This window comes from Heterodontus francisci, chromosome 2, assembly GCF_036365525.1.
Source record: "Heterodontus francisci isolate sHetFra1 chromosome 2, sHetFra1.hap1, whole genome shotgun sequence".
NCBI lineage: Eukaryota > Metazoa > Chordata > Chondrichthyes > Heterodontiformes > Heterodontidae > Heterodontus > Heterodontus francisci.
Genome location: NC_090372.1, coordinates 181,533,808 through 181,555,215, shown reverse-complemented (window position 1 = coordinate 181,555,215; position 21,408 = coordinate 181,533,808). Strand labels below are relative to the sequence as shown.

At 41.0% G+C, this 21,408-nt stretch overlaps 1 protein-coding gene across 5 annotated transcripts in view; it reads left to right on the top strand.

Moving 5' to 3' along the window:
- The window catches only part of LOC137349138 (rho GTPase-activating protein 12-like), a 241,639-nt gene that overhangs the window by 124,816 nt on the left and 95,415 nt on the right, over window positions 1–21,408 (top strand). For 4 of the 5 annotated variants that reach the window (XM_068014554.1, XM_068014532.1, XM_068014542.1 and 1 more), the window contains exons 4-5: window positions 5,389–5,529; window positions 6,698–6,778. In XM_068014554.1, coding sequence (XP_067870655.1) covers window positions 5,389–5,529; window positions 6,698–6,778 — 222 coding nt within the window. The remainder of the gene's footprint in view (window positions 1–5,388; window positions 5,530–6,697; window positions 6,779–21,408) is intronic. The other variant, XM_068014549.1, reaches the window with a different exon arrangement.

The window sequence follows — 21,408 nt, the reverse complement described above, 5'->3', positions numbered from 1 at the left end:
GGAAGCTTACTACAGCCAGTGCAGGAAAAGTTAATAGGATTCCTGAAGGTTATCAGGGTTTTGTATTTGAAGGGAAAGTAACTCCTTGTCCCTCGAGTGGGGTAAGCAAGCCCATAGTACTTCTCAGGCACACGGGCGACTAGATCCCTTTTGCTGGGAAAAAGCCTGACTTTTTCCCCCACAGAGTGCAGTGAACACCGGAATGGTATTGGAGGGCAGTGTATGCCTGTACCTGTGCACCTGGAGTGCGACCTAGTTTCAGGACCGGTGATTGTAGGAATTGTCCCTAGTTTGCCTGTTGACGGGGTTGACCTGCTCCTAGGTAATGATCTGGCAGGAGTGAAGGTGGTAGCCCCCCCCACCCCGAGTAGCGAAAGAAAGACCACGGGAGGTCAGAGAGACAGGGCAGTGGCAGGAGACGGTTCCCTGCAGTGTCCCTGAATGTGTAGTGGGTCAGGCCATGATCAAACCAGCTTCCCCCAGAGGAGACTGCGTTGGCGCTGCAGGCAAATGACCATGAGGGCTGCCTGTCCGAGACTTTCTTTGAAAAGTTAGGAGACCCAGGGAATGAATTCAATGGATTTTCCCTTGCTGAGGCTCAGTGAACTGACCCACTATTGCGAGAGTTAGCGCAGGCAGCCCAGTCTGAAAATGAAGCAGAGGGAGTCCCTGATTGTTGCTATTTAAAGAATGAGGTACTGATGAGAAAATGGAATTCTCCTCACAGACCTGAGGGCGAGGAGTGAACAGTAGTTCACCAGTTAGTGATGCCACAGAGGTACCAGGGAGAAATATTAAGGGCCCATGAGACTACAGTGGCTGTACATGCCAGTATACAAAGGACCAAAGCCCGCATAAGACAGCGGTTTGACTGGCCAAAACTCCACAAAGATGTGGTGAAGTACTGCAGGAGTTACCACATGTGCCAGATTGAGGGGGGACCCCAACCTGCAGTGAAACTTGCACCCTTAAATCCTGTACCAGTGTTAGGAGGACCCTCCAGCAGAGGGCTGGTGAACTGTAAGGGACCCCTGCCGAGAGCAAAAGGGGACAGGCAGGACCACGGTTGGCAAAAGTTTCGAAAGAGAAGGGGAAAAAGTGACCAAGAGGGCAGGTTAAAGGAAGTCCGGGAAGAACCCCGGATGAAAACCCCTACTGTCCGGTCAGCCAACCCCAAAAAATGTGAAACATTAGACCCTACATCCTCCTATGTAAATACAGACTCTAGAAGCACCCCACCAGAGTTGCTAAGAGCATTTACAGGAACCTGCAGAGACCTCGGGGCACAGAAACCATGAGGGTGATGCCTCACTTAGTCAAAGTGTCACAGGAGAGTGCAGTTAAGTCTGCACAAATACCTGCAGGTCGGAGTGTCTCAGAGCAAAGGGGTGAGTAACAAAGAATCCTCCCCCACAGTCAGAGGAATGGCGCAACACCCATCCCCTGAAGTCAAAAGTCCTTGCATGACTCAGAGTTCAGGATAGACCCACGCACTACTCGCTTTCCTGAGGGGAAAAAAGCTCTGGCAGCCAGAAAAGACCATTTTTAATGGGCTTTAAGGTTGGTGAATGAATGGGAATGAATGAGAAATGAATTTTTTCTTTCTGTATCTTAAACTTCTCTCAAACCCTGTAATGAAATGCGCCGTTTTTCTTCAAATTGCATTTCATTCCCCTGAGTTGGAGGTGTCAGGCAAACCCCCCACCTGCCAAGAATGAGGAAAATTAATTTTGCCACTTGAACATTGATTTTAAACTGCTAATGGTGAAGAAAGAGCTTGCTTTAAAAAACAATTGGAGACTTTGGCTGGAGAGAGACAGATAGGTACTTCAAAGGACAAAGGAGCTATTCCCTGCTCCAATTTAATCCACAATGGACTTCCGATTACCAGATGTTGAAGCATTCCAGGTTAACTGCTAAAATGGCCGAATACACAAACCGACGTGGTCGGGCTAGTTTGGTCACATGACTGACTTGCTGTTGGAGTTTTTTTGAATTTGAGCTTCCAGCAGGGAATTTGAAATCAGAAAGCACTTTTCTCCTGGACTGAGAAGTCTTCTCTCCTGTCTACTCTCATCTCGCTCTCAAGTTCGGAAACCATTGAAGACATATGAACCCCAAGAGAGGGAAGTCTCTTGTAGTAAACAAGGTTTAAGAAGAATACCGGGCCCCAGCGAAAAGTAAGAGCTGTCTGCAATCAAGAACTCTACGGCGAGCTGGAAACACAGAAACAGTAACAAGAAACCCTCTTTGAGAGACTGCCTCAAACCTCTTCATTTTATTTTTCTTTTCTGTCCCTATTTGCATGTATCACGTGTGCATGCTAACGTGGATGCGTCGTATATCCGTAGGCGTTAACCATATTAGAGCTTAAGGTTTAATAAATTTCACTTTTATTTAAATCTAAAGAAAACCTGGTGTGCTCATTTCTTTGTCTTATAATTGGAAAGCTGTGAACAAGAATTCACAAAGGGGGAGCTCAAAACAGTGTGTTTAAAATTAAACCCTGTTACAATAAGACCAGGTGAAGACAGTAAAAGACCCCAAGACACCTTTGATAGATGTATGAAGTGTATATCTTACATCTGCTAACTAGATATAGTACCATTAATTGTTGAAACTTACATAACAATCAGAAACCATTTGGTACTTAAAGCTTTAAAAGTTGATTCAAAACTTTCCCTTGCGACTATGCAAGTGCTGTGCGATACTGAGCCATGAACTCCAGCAATGTCCAAGGATTGATCCTAGCTCTCTGAGTTAGCTGCTTTGAGCTGTTGTGCTTTTGATGTTCCTAGGCCAGAAAGGGAAATAACAAACTAAATTCTGCTTGCAGTCACTATTGAGTGACCCCTCTTGAAAAATGTATGTGTTCGTAAAAGTCAGATAAGGATAGGATTATGCTCCTCGTTGAACAGCCTGATGAAACTCTGGCCATGGGAACATAGGAGCAAGAGTAGATCCTTCAAACTCATGATCCAGCTCGCCATTCAGTGAGATTGTGGCTGATCAATATCCTAACACCATCCACCTGCCTTCACTCTATATCCTTTTATACTCTTGTCTTAGAAAAACTATTGATCTCAGATTTAAAATTATTAATTGAGCTTGCATCTATTGCTATTTGTGGGAGAGTGTTCCACACTTCTTCTACCCTTTGCATAAAGAAGAGTTTCCCGAGTGGCCTGGTGTTGATTTTAAGGTTATCTTCCCTTGTCCTAGACTCCTGCATCAGTGGGAAATGTTTCACTCTCGCTATACCCTATCCATTCTTTTCAAAATCCTAAATCTCAATCAGATCACCCCTTAAACTACTTTATTCCAGGGGATACAAGCCTAGTTTATTTAATTTTTCATAATATAAACCATGGAGCTCTGGTAACATTCTGGTTAATCTGCGTGGAACTCTTTCCCAGGCCAATGTATCCTTTCTAAGATCCAAAACGGTACATAGTACTCCAAATGTGGTCTGACCAGGGATTTGTATAGCTGTAACAAAGCATCCTCCCCAACAATCCATTAATGTTTTTGATTTTTTTTTTGTACCTGATTACTACATTTTAGTAATCTATGTACATGGACCCCAAATCTCACTAAACCTCTACTGTTCCTTGTTTTTCATCATTTATATAATACTCCGATCTATCCATTTTTGGTCCAAAATAGAGGACCTCACACTTTACCTGTGTTGAGATCCATCTGCCTGTTTTGCCCACTCAATGTATCAATATCTTTGTAATTTTATCCTGTCTACACTATTTACTATGCCACCAGTCTTTGTGTCATTGGCAAACTTGGATATATGGCTAAAGTGTTATCTAAGTCATTAATAAATATAGTGAGTAGTTGAGGTCCCAGCACAGATCCTTGTGGGACACCACTAGTCACTGTCTTCCAACTTGAGTACATAACTATGATCCCTACTCTCTGTCTTCTACCACCTAACCAATCTCCAAATCTAGTCAGTGATTTTACTTCAGTTCCGTTAGCTTTCATTTTAGGGAACAGGCTACTTTAGCTACTTCCTTAAAAAAAAAATTCAATACAGACCCTTAGAAAATAGGCGACAGGTTTAGATAGCGGATCTGGATCGGCGCAGGCTTGGAGGGCCGAAGGGCCTGTTTCTGTGCTGTAATTTTCTTTGTTCTTTGTTCTTTGACTCTTCACAGAAGTATAATAAGCCAAAATCTGGCATCAAGCTAAAGAAGATATCATCAGAAGGGATAATTATATCCTTGGTCAGAGATGACTTTCAGGCAGGATCTTAAAGGAGGTGAGGGAAGTGGAGAAAATGAGAGATTTGGGGAGGGAATTCCAGATGTTGGCCAAGACACATGAAGGCAAGGCTGCCAAAGGGGATGCATAAGAGGCCAGAGTTGGAGAAAGAGTGTTCTGGGAGAGTGGTAGGACTGGAGAAGGGGAAGCAAGGCCAAAAAATCTGAGGTACACTGATTTTAAAGGAGCTTATTTGCAATCAAAATAGGATACCATGCTTGCAATAGGAACAGGAATTTATCTCCTAAAGCCTGTTTGCCAGTCAGTGAGATCATGGCTGATCTGTAACCTAACTCCATGCCTTTGCCCCAGTATCCCTTTGGTCTTTGTTAGCCAAATGTATTATCAAGGGTGGAACAGGGTACTTTCTAAATGGTGAAAAGCATGAAACAGTGAAAGTCTAGAGAGACTTGGGGGGTCCACGTATGCAGATCATTAAAATGTCATGAACAGGTACAGAAAAAGGCTAATGGAATTCTGGCCTTATATCCAGATTAGAATACAAGGGCGTAGAAGTCATGTTCAGCTATACAAAGCCCTGGTTATACCACACCTGGAATCGTGAGAGCTGTTCTGGGCACCATACCATAGAAAGGATATATTGGCCTTGGAGGGAGTGCAGTGTAGATTTACTAGAATGATACTTAGACTCCAAGGGTTAAGCTATGAGGAAAGATTACACAAACTAGGACTGTATTCCCTGGAATTTAGACAGTTTAAGGGGTGATTTTATTGTGTTTTCAATATATTAAAGGGAACAGATAGGGTCGATTGGGAGAAATGATTCCATTAGTTGGGGAGTCTAGGATTGGGGGCATAGCGTAAAAATTAGAGCTAGACCTTTCAGGAGTGAAATAAGGAAATACTACTTCATGCAAAGGGTGGTAGAAGTTTGGAACTCACCTTCTTCCCTTTGATTCTTGGTCAGTTGTGGGGAAACTGAATGAAATGTTTGCTTCTTTTCTCATGCCTTAAAATTAAGGGGATACTTTCTGTCAAAGGGAAATCTGTATCTACTTCTGTATTTTTCCAGTAACAGCAATTCTCAAATGCCTGAAGCTTACATAATCAGACACATAAAGCACAACATGTTCCTTCTCTAAATGCTTCCAGCATTACATCACAGAAGAGAACTACCGCAGCATTTACTCCAGCCATACAGATAATCAGTTTGATTTACCTCCACGTGGGTGGTCAGAAGAAATGGATGAGCGTGGCCAAACTTTGTATGTCAATGAATATACTGATGAAAAGGTACTTTGATTTCTTCTCTTCATTTGATTTGCTCCTTGGCTGTCTGCTCTTACTGTACTGTCATGCTAAAAAAAAAATCATTTGTACAGCTCTTTTTTTTACTGATGTAAATTGCAGTAGTAGAGATTAATACATTGGACATTTCATTAGATTGAGATTGACAACTTCTGTGAAATTAATTATCATTTTTGATTTGGCAATAGTGAATGAACTACTAGTGTCAGGAGCAAGTAAGTGAGAAGGATCCCTAACAATCAATTGAATGTTTATTGATAAGATTTTCCATAGAGAGAGGATCACATTTTAGGGGCAAGCTATAATTTACACGTACTGTGCTATTTGATATAAAGAGCTTTGCAAGCCCTAGTAAGTTTCTGTTTGACCTCTTGTAGGTTGCAAGAAGTTGAGCAAATTTGTTATAGTCTGGTAATGTCTTTAGAACAGTTGCTTATGTTTTTAAAATCAAGTATTTGCTTGTGAAGAAGTAACAAAATATTTTGAGAAATTAATATGTACCCATCACCAAGGGGAGACAATAGCGTAGTGGTAATGCCACTGAACTAGTAATCCAGAAGCCCAGGCAATGCCCTGGGGACATAGGTTCGAATCCCACCACAGCAGCTGGTGGAATTTAAATTCAATTAATTAATAAAAATCTGGAATTGAAATTAGTTTCATAGCACCATTACTGAAACTATTGTTGTAAAACCCATCTGGTTCACTAATGTACTTTAGGGAAGGAAATCTGTTGCCCTTACCTGGTCTGGCCTACATGTGACTCCAGACCAACAGTAATGCGGTTGACTCTTAACTGCCTTCTGAAATGGCCTAGTAAACCGCCACTCAGTTGTCAAGAGCAATTAGGGATGGTCAACAAATGCTGGCCTTGCCAGCGATGCCCTCATCCCATGAAAGAATAAAATAACTCTTGTCACTGTTGCAGTTGATGTCTTTTTTAAACTGACCGAAGCTTGCTGATACTGATTTCCATTATCCCAATTTCAATATTTCCTGTCAACCATGAAGAGTTTGGAGTAAAGCTTCAGTGGAGCCTAATGCTCATGCAAAGTAACAGCATTTTCCATTTCCTATTTGATGCAATATTAAGACAGTGCTGAATCCTGTGAATAGATGTACCAACGTGTAAAACCATGGTCTTTGTTTACAGTGGATGAAACATATTGATGATCAAGGCCGACCATATTACTATCGCACAGATGGATCAAAATCTGAATGGGAATTGCCACAAGTGAGTATGTTGTGTTCACAAATGCTGAGCAGTGACTAAGGCCTTAATTCTGATTCTGTGTACCTGGTTGAATCAGTTTGGAATTTCAGGTGACATAAAGTTATTTTCAGTTGTGATCCTATGTGGTTAGTCCTTGGTTCAGATGAGGGATTCATTATTAATTGGGTTTTGTTGAATATTTTTCTTATGATCTATAATCAAAATGCAGCTGTACAGTGGTAGCCAAGTATGAGCTTTTTTGGCACCTCATCTTGGGGGAGGAGGGACGGATAAATGTTTTTATCATTTATATATGTCTGAATGTTCTTACTTTGCCTGAGAGATGTTTGATTGCAGATATCTATTTCTGTCTGGGTAAAGATGAATGACCAAGATGACTAAATTGAATGTTAACCTCAGCAGTTTTGTATTTTAAAACAGCATTTTACATGGAGAATGCATATTTCAATTATGGTTAATAATGTCAGTGTTGGCTTAGTTGGAGCACTCTGTCTCTAGGTCAGAAGGACATGGATTCAAGCCCTACTACAAAGACTTGAGCGCATAATCTGGGCTGACATTTCAGTGTAGTACTGAGGGAATGCTACACTATTAAAGGTGGAGTCTTTCAGACAAGACATTAAACTGCTGTCCCCTCTGCTGTCTCAGGTGGACCTAAAAGACTTTACTGCACTATACAAAGAAGCGTTCTCCCGATGTCCTGGTTAACAGTTATCCATCAATCAACGTTACTAAAAACACGATCTGGTCATTTATCTCATTGCTGTTGTGTGGGACCTTACTTTGTGCAAATTGGATGCTACATTTTCCTGCATTACAACAGTAACTACACCTCAAAAATACTTAATTGGTTGTGATGTGCTTTGGGATATCCTGATGTCATGAAAGCCACTTTATTTCTAATGGCATTGAAGAGTAGGCGACATTATTCACAATCAAAAATGTTGAGAACAAGGTTATTGACCTAGATTCGTGATCATTTTATTTCTTTCAGGCAGTTTTTTGTAGTTGTGTTTTTAACCCATTATTATGGGTTAATAACTGCATTATTATGTACAGTTATATTAAAACAGTATTATCACATTACTACTTTTATATAGTTGAGAATATTGTATATTTCATTCCTGGATGTCTAATATTAATGTGAAGTATATAGTTCTGATGAAACTAGATACTACTTTACATTTAGTAACCTAGAACAAAAACTTTTGTTTCCTCACTGAATTTGATTTATTTAAATTTTCTTTCAAAACCGAGAATTCTTATTGGAGGCGTTTTTATAATTCGAAGTAGTAACATTGTGTATTACCTTTTATCCTAAATGCCAAATTTGAGAAGAAATTGGGAATTAAATGTAAATTATGTTACCGCCTCCTCAAATCCCATTTTCTCGTTCCTTCTACCCTCCCTTGAGCGCCAAAGCTCTCAGCAGGGAGTAGTGTTTGCCTCTACCTCAGGTTGTGTGCTTGGGATTTCCAGCAACATACTACCCATTGTAAATGGAGAATTAGCCTATTTCCTACATTTCTAATATCTGCCAGTTCTGATGAAGGGTCACTGACCTGAAATGTTAACTCTGCTTCTCTCTCCACAGATGCTGCCAGACCTGCTGAGTATTTCCAGCATTTCTTGTTTGTGTTTAAGGTTGTGAACAGTCTGCTTCAGCCTCAGGCAGTTTCCAGGGAGAGGGATGGAGTCGGTAGCTAGGGACCAAAGTTTGTAACGGGGACCAAATATGACAACTTCAGTCTTTCCAATGTTTAGTTAGAGGAAATTTCTGCTCATCCAGTATTGGATATTGGACAGCAGTCTGATAATTTCTGATAAAGTTTCTTGAAGTGGGTATTTGGTGAGAATGGCAATTAGGTGCAGAGGGGGAAGGAGGCGCTGAGTAGACTAGCTGATATAGCACGTAATACAAATATCAAGAAGAATCAACAAAAATTAAAAATGTCAGCACAGGAAGGAATATTGACGTGACATTTCTGCAAGATGTGGGAATTTCAAGCACGAGGTGCTGGCTCAAGCAAACATGTCTGAGTGAAGTGTCACCAGCTTTCATTGCTCAAACTCAAAATCTCAACTTGAGAAGGAGCTGGAGCCAATTTGACAGGCCAGGCAGGGAGACCAAATTTGAGAGAGAGTTTGAGAGGGTAGATGGATAGGGAGAAGGCAGTGCAGGAGGAAAGCTAAGTGGGGAAAGGCCGGAAGGAAAGATGAGAACAGGTATACCCAAAGCAATCTATGCTTTTAAACAGATTTGAATTCTAGCTTTCTGCGGGAAAATGAATACTCTGGAGAGAACCATTAAATAAATATGAATGGCAACAGCAAACGAGATGGCATAGGGTGGAAGATTAGCAACATAGCTGGAAATGCAGTAGTGATAGGGGCTTCAATAGTTAGGATTGACGTGAGCTTTTGCACTGTTGCCTCCCAAGTGCTAGGATAAGGGACAAATCGAATAGTATAATAAAGAATATGCAAGGGAAGCGATAGCAACCAGTCATTGTGGTCTACATAGGATTAATGACATAGTTAAGGAAAGATCTGTAGTCCTGTAAGATGAACTTGGGGATTTAGAAAGCCAATTTAGAGCAGGATTTCTCCAGATTACTTCCCCAGCAATGTGGTAGATTAGGGAAGTACAGGAAGATTAAAGAAATCAATACATAACTAAAGGGAATTCCACTTTGTCACCACTTCTGGAATTGAGTGGAGCTATTCAGCAAGGATCTGCTACATCTAGCAGGGATGATGCAAATATACTAGCAAAGTGTTTAAATCGGGAAGTGGTAAGTATGTGAACAAGAAAGACAGCTGGGAAAGTAAAAACCAGCCAGGATCGGCTAATAGAAAATGGAGAAATAAATCAGTAATATTCATGCTGAAAACAATTTAGTAAGACGGGTTTGGAATAGAGGAATAAAATATCGACTGAATATAAACGGGTGGGGTGGAAATTGAAGTAGTTAGTGGGTGGCATGATCAAAAGAGTTCATGAGAAACTAGCTTTTTAAAAAAAAGTTAAAGTGCATTTATTACAAAGTGCATAGTGTGAGAAATAAAATGGGAGAATTACATTGCAAGAAGATCTAGACTGAATGGCATTAACAGAAACTAGCTGAAAACTAATCCAGAATGGAAAATAAACATCTTGGGATAAATAAAGTATGTTTGGGAATGATTGAAAAAATAAGAAAGGAAATTTTGTGGCATATTTGGTGGAAGAGGATGATTGGGATTTATTGATTGGGACAAAGAGCAATAAACAGAAGAAAAAATAGGATTTCTGAAAAATGTACAGAGGCCTTTCCTCAAGCAATCTGTTAGAAGGCCTATAAGAGGAGAAGTGTTGCTAGATTAGCTAAATGCAGGTGTTAAGATCCAGCTAGGAAAGGGAAAAATCATGACAAAAAGTAGCCAGTAGGAAGGGCTTAAGTCTCACTCCCTTTGCAAATGCAGTTCTGCAGCAGTAGGTGTCAAGTGCACTATCATGGTGTAAAAAAAAATGTTGGACCTGGCATGCCCAGATTGCTGTGGTAGTTTACAGGTATATGGCCCAATAAAGCACTTCTGCAATTGTTAACCTAGATAAGATCATAGAATCTTGCCATACAGAAAGAGATCATTCGGCCAGTTGTGCATATGCTGGAGCTTTGAAAAAGTTGTCCAATTTAGTCTCACCCCAATGTTTTATCCATAACCATGCAACTTAGTCCACTTCAAGTACATGTCCAATTGCCTTTTGAAAGTTTCTATGGAATCTGATTCCACCACACTTTCAGTTTAGTGGGTTCCAGATCTTAACAACCCTCTGAATGAAAAAAAATTCTCCTCATTTCTCCTTTGTTTTCTTTCCAATTATTTTAAATCTATGACCTCTGGTTACCAACCCATGTGCAAGAAGGAACTGTTTCCTCCTATTCCATCAAAACCCCTTATAATTTTGAACACCTCTATAAAGTCTTCCCTTACTTAACCTTCTCTGCTCCAGGGAGAACAATGCCAGTTTCACCAATCTCGCCACATAACTCTTCCTAATGAACTTGCTCTGTACCTTCTCGAAGACCTTAACATCCTCAAAGTTTGGTGCCTGAAATTGTATGTACTACTCCAGCTGAGGCCTAACCAGTGATTTGCAACGGTTTAGCATGATTTCTTTATTTTTGTATTCAAGGTACCTATTTACAAAGCCAAGTATAGAGGGAGGTGGTGGCATAGTGGTAATGTCACTAGACTAGTAACCCAAAGTCTCAGGCTAATGCGCTGGGGACATGGGTTCGAATCCCACCAAGGCAGATGGTGGAATTTGAATTCAGTTAATAAATTAGGAATTAAAAGGCTAGTCTGGTGGTATCCATGAAACGATTGCCGATTGTTGCAAAAATCCATCTGGTCCACTGATGTCCTTTTAGGGAGGGAAATCTGCCATCGTTAACTGGCCTGGCCTACATGTGACTGCATACCTATAGCAATATAGCAACTTTTAATTGCCTTATGAAATGGCCTAGCAAGCCACTCGGTTGTATCAAAACGCTACAAAGTCTAAGAGAAGGAATAAAATTGGCATCGACCTAGGCACCGGAAATGACAACAGCAAACCCAGCCCTGGCAACCCTGCAAAGTCCTCCTTACTAAGATCTGGGGGCTTGTGCCAAAATTGGGAGAGCTGTCCCACAGACTAGTCAAGCCTGACATAGATATACTCATGGAATCGTACCTTGCAGACAATGTCCCAGACACCATCATCACCATCCCTGGGTATGTCCTGTCCCACCAGCAGGACAGACCCAGCGGAGGTGACGGGTGGTAGACAGGAGGGAGTTGCCCTGGGAGTCCTCAACGTTGACTTTGGAACCCATGAAGTCTCATGGCATCAGGTCAAACATGGGCAAGGAAACCTTCTGTTGATGACCACCTACCGCCCCCCTCCGCTGATGAATCAGTGCTTCTCCATGTTGAACACCAGTTGGAAGAAGCACTGAGGGTAGCAAGGGCACAAAATGTACCCTAAGTTGGGGACTTCAATGTCCATCACCAAGAGTGGTTTGGTAGCACCACTACTGACGGAGCTGGCTGAGTCGTTAAGGACATAGCAGCTGGACTGAGTCTGCGGCAGGTGGTGAGGGAACTAAAGAGGGAAAAACCAACTTGACCTCATCCTCACCAATCTACCTGTTGCAGATGCATCTGTCTATGACAGTATTGGTAGGACTGACCAGCGCACCGTCCTTGTGGAGACAAAGTTCTGTCTTCACACTGAGGGCACCCACCATCGTGTTGTGTGGCACTACCACTTTGCTAAATGGGATGGATCTAGCAACTCAAAACTAGGCATCCATGAGGTGCTGTGGGCCATCAGCAGCACTGTAACCTCATGGCCCGACAGAACCCGCACTGTATCATTATCATCAAGCGGGGAGACCAATCCTGGTTCAATGAAGAGTGCAGGAGGGCATGCTAGGAGCAGCACCAGGCATACCTAAAAATGAGGTGTCAGCCTGGTGAAGCTACAACACAGGATTACTTGCACGCCAAACAGCGGAAGCAGCATGCGATAGATAGGGCTAAGCAATCCCACAACCAACAGATCACATGTAAGCTCTGCAGTCCTGCCACCTGAATGGTGGTGGACAATTAAACAACTGGCAGGTGGAGGAGGCTCCACAAATATCCCCAACCTCAACGATGGGGGAGCCCAGCACATCACTACAAAAGACCAGAGTGAAGCATTTGCATCCATCTTGAGCCAGAGGTGCCGAGTGGATGATCCATCTTGGCCTCCTCCTCAGGTCCCCAGCATCACAGATGTCTTCAGCCAATCTGATTCACTCAAAGGCTGCTTTGACAGCACCTTCTAAACCCATGACCCACCACCTAGAAGGACCAGGGCAGCAGATGCATGGGAACACCACCACCTGCAAGTTCCTCTCCAAGCCACACACAATCCTGACTTGGAACTATATCACCGTTCCTTCACTGTCGCTGGGTCAAAATCTTGGAACTGCCTTCCCAACTGCACTTTTGGTGTACCTACAACCCAAGGACTGCAGCGGTCCAAGAAAGCAGCTCACCACCACCTTCTCAAGGGCAATTACGATGGGCAATAAATGCTAGCCTAGTCAGCGACGTCCACATCCCCTGAACGAATAAAAAAAAAAGTATCCCACGTGCTTTCTTTAGTGCCCTTATCAACTTGTCCTGCCATCTTCAAAGATTCCTAAATATGCACTCCCAGGTCTTTCTGCTCTTGCACCACCCTTCAAAATAGTACAGTTTAGATTATACTGCCTCTCCATGCTCCCAAAGTGTATCACCCCACACATATCCACATTAAATTGTATCTGCCAAATGTCTGCCCATTTCAGCAGTCTATGTCCTCCTGATGTATGCTACTGTCCTGCTCACAATTTACTATGTTATCAAATTTTGTCTCTTCCACAAACTTCAAAATTGTATTCCCTATACCCAAGTCCAGGTTATTCATATGTAACCAGAAAAGCGCTGGTATGCAGTACTTTAGCAAACGCCTTTTGAAAGTCCATATGGACAGCATCTATTGCACTACCATCACCAACCTTCTCTGTTACTTCATCAAAGAACTCACTCAGGTTAGTCAGACATAAATTGCCCTGAACAAATCTTTGTTGTCTGTCCCTAATTGACCCATGCTTCTCCACGTGAGAATGAATTTTGTCTGTGATAGTGGTCTCTAGTAGCTTTCCCACCACAGACATTAGACTGATTGACCTGTAGTTACCAGGTTTATCCCTCTTGCATTTTTGAATATAGGTGTTACGTTTGTTCAATTCCAGGTACTGAATGTGTGGAGTTTGCAAGTTCTCCCTGTGTCTGCGTGGGTTTCCTCCGGGTGCTCCGGTTTCCTCCCACATGCCAAAGACTTGCAGGTTGATGGGTAAATTGGCCATTATAAATTGCCCCTAGTATAGGTAGGTGGTAGGGAAATATAGGAACAGGTGGGGATGTGGTAGGAACATGGAATTAGTGTAGGATTAGTATAAATGGGTGGTTGATGGTCGGCATAGACTCGGTGGGCCGAAGGGCCTGTTTCAGTGCTGTATCTCTAAACTAAAAAACTAAAATTTGTAATCCTCCACCCCTCTGGTACCACTCCAGTATCCAAAGAGAATTGAAATATTGTGGCCAGAGTCACTGCTAGCTTCACCTTAGCTTCCCTCAGCAACCTAGGATGCATCCCATCTGGACTGGTGAGTTGTTAACTTTGAGTGATGCCAACCTACTTAGCACCTCATTTCTATCTACTTATATCTATCCTGTACTCATCCATGGCCCCACCCACTACAAAATTAACTTGATTCTTTTCCTTTGTGAAGATGGAGGTAAAACATTCATTCAGTACCTCAGTCATACCCTCTCCTCCACAAGATTTCATTTTTTGCCCCAATCGGCACTATCATTTTACTTTTTGTATGTTTATAAAAGATTTTTGGGCTCTCTTTTGTGCTATCCATTAATCTTTTCTCATACTCTTTTCCCCTTATTTCCTTTTTCAATGTGCTCTTGCACACTCTCTCTTCTACCTGGTTTTCGATTGTATTCTGTTCCTGATGTTTGTCACAAACCTCTTATCCTGTTTTAACCTCTCTTTTCTTTGTCATCCCGGGAAATCTAGCTATGAATGCCCCATCTTTCCTCCTTATGGGAATATGCTTGGTTTGTACGTGAACCATCTCCACCTTGGAGGCCCACCATTGCCCATTTACTGTTTTCCTGGAATATTTGTTTGTAGTCCCCCTGCATTAGACCCTTTCTCAAATCACCTGAAATTGGCTGTCTTCAAGTTGGGTATTTTCACCTTAGATTTCTTGTGGTCCTTTTCCATAACTACTTTAAACCTAATTATAGTATAATCACTATTACTCAGATGTGGTCCTACTGAAATGCACTTCACTTGACCTATTTTGTCCACCAGAACTAATTCCAGTACTGCTTCCTTGTTGGACTAGAAATGTACTGGTTCAGAGTTCTGCTGTGCACGTTTCAGGAATTCTTCATCCTCCTTTCCCTTTAATTTCTACCCCCCACCCCCGAGTCTATATTAGGGTAATTGAAGTGCCCTACTATTACTGCTCTATTATTTTTACATTTCTCTGAAATTTTGTCTCCAACTTTGCTCTTCAATCTCCTTTGCACTTTTTGGGGGTTTATAATAAACACTCACCAATGTAACTTTTCTGTTTCATGGGTCTAACCAATTAGAACGCTCTACTGTAATGTTATCTTTTAATCTTCTATCATTGAAAGTCATGGCCTGAGTGGCAAGATTGTGAATGCAAGGTCTGTGCATGTATAGATACTGTAAAGGCATTTCGGCATTTCTCGTGAACAACTGTCTGTACTCTGATCTTGTGTGTTACAGTGAAAGGTCATCAACCTGAAACGTTAACACTGTTTCTCTCTCTACAGATGCTGCCTGATCTGAGAATTTACAACATTTTCTGTTTTTATTTCAGATTTCCAGCATCTGCAGTAGTTTGCTTTTGTATTCGTCTGCTACCCATCCTATCTCGCACCACGTCCCATTCACCTGTTACCCCTGTGCTCGCTGACCTACATTGGCTCCCAGTCAAGCAACGTCTTGATTTTAAAATTCTCATCCTTGTTTTCAAATCTTTCCATGGCCTCGCACCTCCCTATGTCGGTAATCTCCTCCAATTCCACCTCCAAGGTTCCTGCAATCCCCTTGTGCATCCCTGATTTTAATCACTCCACCATTGATGGCCGTCCCTTCAGTTGCCTAGGCCCCAAGATCTGGAATACCCTCACTCCACCTCTCCACCTCACTTTCCTCCTTTAAAACACTTCTTAAAACCTACTTCTTTAACCAAAATTTTGGTCCTCTGCTCCAATATTTCCTTTTGTGGCTCAGTGTCATAATTAATTTTATAATGCTCCTGTGAAGCACCATGGGATGTTTTATTATGTTAAAGGCACTATATAAATACAAGTTGTTGAGTAGTCATTGAATGTGGTGTTGCCTTACAAATCTGTCCCCATCTTTCTCAGAATTTTATGTTTAAATCCCTCCAATCAGGTTTCCATCCCCACTAGTATCAAAACAGCTCTTATGGAAGTCACAAATTACATCCTAGTTCACTGTGACAAAAGTAAACTGTCCCTCCTTGTCTTTTTCGACCTGTCTGCAGCCTTTGACACGTTTGACCAAGGAATTCTGCTGCAATGCCTCTCCACAGTCATCCAGCTGGGTAGGACTGCACTTGCCTGCAATGGCTTCTCTTTCCATTCCTGCAATATTTCCTCTGGTGTCCCCCAAGGATCTGACACCATAGCATCAGTTTCTGCATGTACACGGACAATACCCAGCTCTACCTCACCACCACCTCCCTTGACCCTCTCCACAGTCTCTAAATTGTCAGACTCTGGGAGAGAGTCTGGAATTTGCTACTGCATTTGAGGGAAGTGGAAGACAGACCAGTTTGATCAAAATGCAATTTTCTTTTCTGGTCATCGTTCTGTTGCCATTTTCTTAATTTTTGATTGTGCTGTTTTTGCTTCACAAAGTAGGAGGAATTGTGCTGCTTGCTTGTCTTTACTCTGTGTTGTTCTGCATATCCCCTGACTTTTTTTAAAATGAAAGAATTATTACTCAGTTATTCCTGTCCATCTATCATATCACTGTATCTGTAATATTGTTTAATAACTTCTCTGTCTGTATAAATATTTCAAAGTTTACTACTCAACAGTGATCTAGTGCAAGCAATATCCCTTTGCAGAACTCAGCTTGCATCCCTGCTGTCGACACTGAATTTTTTCTGTGTTTCTGCAAATGCTCGATGAAAATTAACGATGGGAAGAGAGTTGTAAGCAGACTGCCTTGTTCATGCCACATGTTCTGGATGCTGTACAAGACTCCTCTTGGCATATGTCATTCAAGTGCACTTGCTCTACTGTAATAGTAGAATGCAGGGCTGTATGGAGGAGTTTTGTAATTCTTTAAAAATGTATTTTTTAAACTTGTATGAAATATTGTAGCCACATTTCTACAGGAACACTGCAGTAACAACACAAAATGACATTGTTATTACTCAAATGCAACTGCTTTTAAATAAAACTCATTAAAATAAATGTTGAATGCTATTCATACAGGAGCAAGGGCACATTTTTCCCTAGTACATATGCCTTAACACTATTTGTAGTAAAGTCATTGAGAATAAAGTAATTTGTGAATTAGTGGCACATAGCAGCAGATGTACAAGGAGGTGAAAGTAGGAAACTTAAGTCAAAATGGATTTACACTGGAAAAGCAGACAAAGAGTGAGTGTATTTACAACAAAATACCTTCAGTGCTTTGCAGAAATACTGGTTATAGTAAATACTTTTAAACCTGGAGTCCAAGCCAGACTGAATTCCAGAGCAAACTGGAATGAGACTTCCTCGAGGAGGTGGCCTCACGACACTTCACTCCCTGGATCCAGTCTCTGGATTAAAAGGGCCAATAGACTTCTGTAATAATAGTCTAAGTAGTCTTATGATGTACTCACAATAATTCTGCCATTTTACATTTTAATTATAATTTACTTATTTCTTTTACAACCTTTTTGTTTTATACTTCCCTTTTTCTTCATTTTTAACATGTATTTTTCAAATTTTTTACTATTTGTTAAAGCTTTTCTTGTTTTTGATGGCCTACCTGATACGAAACTTTAGTCTAAAATTGCAGTCACTATGGTTATTGGAGTATATGAAGTACTTTGTTTTTCTAATATCTTTTATAGCCTACATTATCAAATTTCTGTTGCTGGTCTGAAGCTATCGGATCCCAAAATGTGATGTTTCTTTTAGCCTTTGTGGGGTCTCCTCGTGCTATTGAGAGGACATCCTGGAACCCTTCTTTCGGTCCGCTTCCAATATTGCTGTACTGCTTGCAATAAGGTGATGTTCAAAAGAAGCCTGGGGTTAACTACATTTTTGGCTTACAAAGTTGTCCTATTGGGCATCTATGTATCCGGTCAGTCAGTTGTGAGTAAGGACTCCATTGTTGAGCTAGTAGATGTATCAGCCAACAGGTGTTTCCTGGCTTTCAACGCCCTTTTCCTGTGCAATCAGCTTCTATGATTTTTAGAACATAGTTCAGATTATTGCTGTGGCTCCAAGGCCTGACAGAACACAATACCGACACAAAAGGCCTTGTTTATGAAACCCTTTGGAGACTGTAGATGTTTCTAAGGTGCAAAGTTTGGAAGGTCACCCATGAAAGCCAAGATGTCTGCACCTTCTCAGAGGAAGTAAAAAAAAACTTTGATACATCAAAGTTATCCTTACCAGAGCAAGAGCTGTTCAGGGAACAAGGCAAACCTACCATTTTACAGAGGGACTTTCAAATATACTTTTTTAAAAACGTATGACCTAAAAATTATTTAAACCAGTAAAATTTGAAGAGACCTATAACAGTGCTTTGAACCAAGAGCCTGATACTTTCCATTAGAATGTAGTGATTCCAAACAATTATCGTTTTGGGGTTTCTTTACTTTTTTCACTGTGAATATATTTTTCTTTAGTGCTTCAGATTACTCTTGTAGGCAAACTTCAGCTCTTGTATCTTAGACCTAGTGTTTTTACTTGCTCAGTCCACTAAATAAATTTGTAGCATTTCCAGGAAAAAAAAGAGTGGTCCAACCCTCTTCAGTTTATTTCATTTATTGGTTTATCTTGTGTTTTCATTTAATCTCCCTTGTTTTCGGAATGGTGCAGAATAACACCACTGGACCTTGTTTTAACTACCAAACTAAATTATTAAACAATGAAGCAAGAAGGAAAAACTTGCATTTATATAGCACTTTTCACAACTTCGGGATGTCCCAATCTGTTTAACAGAAATATTTTGAAGTATAGTCATTGTTGTAATGCACAAAATGCAGTAGCCAATTGGCGCACAGCATGCTCCTACAGACAGCAATGAGGTGAATGCCCACATAATCTGTTTTTTAGTAATGTTGGTGAGGGATAAATATTGGCTAAACCACCGGGAGAACTCCCCTACTCTTCATATAGTTTCACGTACACCTGAGAGGGCAGAGGGGGCTTCAGTTTAATGTCTCATCTGCAAAACTGCACCTTGAATAGTGCAGCGTTCCTCAGCACTGCACTGAAGTGTCAGCCAAGATTATGTGCTAAAGTCTGTGGAGTGTTGCTTGAACCAACAACCTGCTGATTCAGAAATAAAAACAAAATGCTGGAAATATTCAGCAGGTCTGGCAGCAGCTGTGGAGAGAGAAGCAGAGTTAATGTTTCAGGTCAGTGCCCTTTCATCAGAACTGGTGATTCAGAGGTGAGATTGCTACCTCTTAAGACTAGGCTGACACCTGAGTAAAACAAGTGAAGGTAGTAATAACCATCATATATTTACAGGTTATTAAGCTTAGCTAACTCCTTTTGTAGTGAAGAAAAGTATATAATTTTGAGGCGCTGTGCTGTACTGTGATTTAAGAAAATGTTATTTATCTTTTGTCAACTATGGAAACTATCTTTGCCCACCATTTTTTGAAGGCTACAGTCACACTAACTGTTTGAACAAGACCCCATTTATAAATGCTCCCATAGAACAAAAAAATCAGGAATATCTCTAATGGTTGCCAACAGACTCACTGAATTGATCAAGATTGGTTTGTAACTACTATCAAAAAATTGTCAGACCACACCTGTTTAAATAACTCTTGTTTTTTTAAAAAAAAGCTGCCAGTCAAGCATTTATGAATAAATCCCACAAAATATTTATATTGCTGTTGAATGGCTTGGAACTGCTCATTTCCCCCACCCTGATCTTGGACATCAGGCATAGACAAACCAAGTAAAATCTGTAACAATTGTATCAAGTTAAGCTGAAATATGATTTCTCAGCAGAATTAGAGAAGCCAGTAGCATACTAGATCTTAATTTTTGTTGCAACTTCAATTTTAATGTACAGAATAATTAACCAGTATTTAAGTTTGAAAATGCATACTTTTTGACAAGATACAACTGGATAAAAGGATCAACAGATGTGCTAGTGCTCTAGAAATCTGAAAATCTACAACACAGAAGGGGACCATTGGGCCCATCATGTCTGAGCTGGTCAAAGAAGAGTTACGCAGCCTAATCCCACTTTTCTGCACTAGGTCCGTAGCCCTGCAGGTCCTCAAGTAGTGTCAGAACAATTCCGAACCAATGATTTCTCTATACAATTAAAGTTATGTTTTTAACTGTACTGCTGTAGGAATTAGTGATAGGTATGCACTTCCTACAGGAAGGAAGGAAAAGTTGAATTTCCAGTCATACATCCATTTTTGCATAGAAAGCAAGAGAGACTTGCATTTATATTGCACCTTTCATGACCATTGGAATCCCCAAGTGCCTCAGCCAATGAAGTACTTTTGAAGTATAGTCACTGTTATCGGAAACAAGTCAGTTATAAAGCATCGTTGACCATTGCTTAAGGTCAGGCCCAAGGACTTTCTCTTCTAGCAAAGTTATATAGTGCGATGGGACTTTCAGGAGGAGGACGAGCAGAAGAAACCCTATATTTCACCTTCCATTACCTTTATGGTGATATGAGGAACTCCTTTTGTGGGAAAGCAAAGATGTGCGTTTGTGTTCCAACATTCTCCTGATATGACACCATGATGCAGGCTTTTTAAAAAAGAAAATTTTAAATAAGTTTTCTTCTGTATTAACTTTTTTAATCTGACCATAAAAAAATTCCAGGTTCACATGTAATTAATTTCAACCCAAGACAAATATTTTTGCCATGCAGACAAAGTAATGAAAGTTGGTCTCAGTATACTAGTGCCATCCAGTGGCAGATAAAAGACTCTGTACATTTATTTTTCTTGGAAATGAAAAGTAGCTGTTCAAGCAAATCCTCACTAAGACTAACATTCCTCTTTCCAGTACCATTCACCATAGTTTCTTCCCCGCATGCCTCTCTGCATGCCAGGCACTGCCCAACAAAGATGTGTCTTCCCCATTCACCAGGTGCCTTGTATTGAAGAGATAAAAGTCAATATATACTGTACTTTAATGTTACAACAATATGTTACAGTATCTAATCAAGCAACTGTCAGCCTACAGGTGCAAAGCTTCACTGGACCTTACAAAACACTCCACAAACCTAGACCTGCAAACCCAACAGAGGTTTTTCTATTTTTAAAATGGGTCCCCTTTTGTGACCCCTATATTACATTGATTATACTTTACCTCAGACTCTCTCTTTTAGGTTATCTTGGCTATATTTTACCTGAATCTCCCTTAATTTCTTCTTATAGTCTCGCAAGTACGTACTGAACTCACCTCTCACCTTGAACATATCCACCGTAGACCTGCTGTCTCTGCTGTGTGCTGACTCTGCCCATCATTTCAACCCACCAACCAATCAGAAAAGTGCAGATAGGCAGAAACTATTATATAAGATAGCTGCTCAAAAATATTTAAGCTATTTTTTGCATCTTTAGGTCATGGCACTGCCGTGTGCCAACATACAATGAATTGTATTTCTAATCATAAAAGACCATGGGCTGGATTTTACGCTGAGTGGACGGGAGCTGGCCAGCGACATAAAAGTCGGTGGCAAATCCGCATCTGCCCAGCCC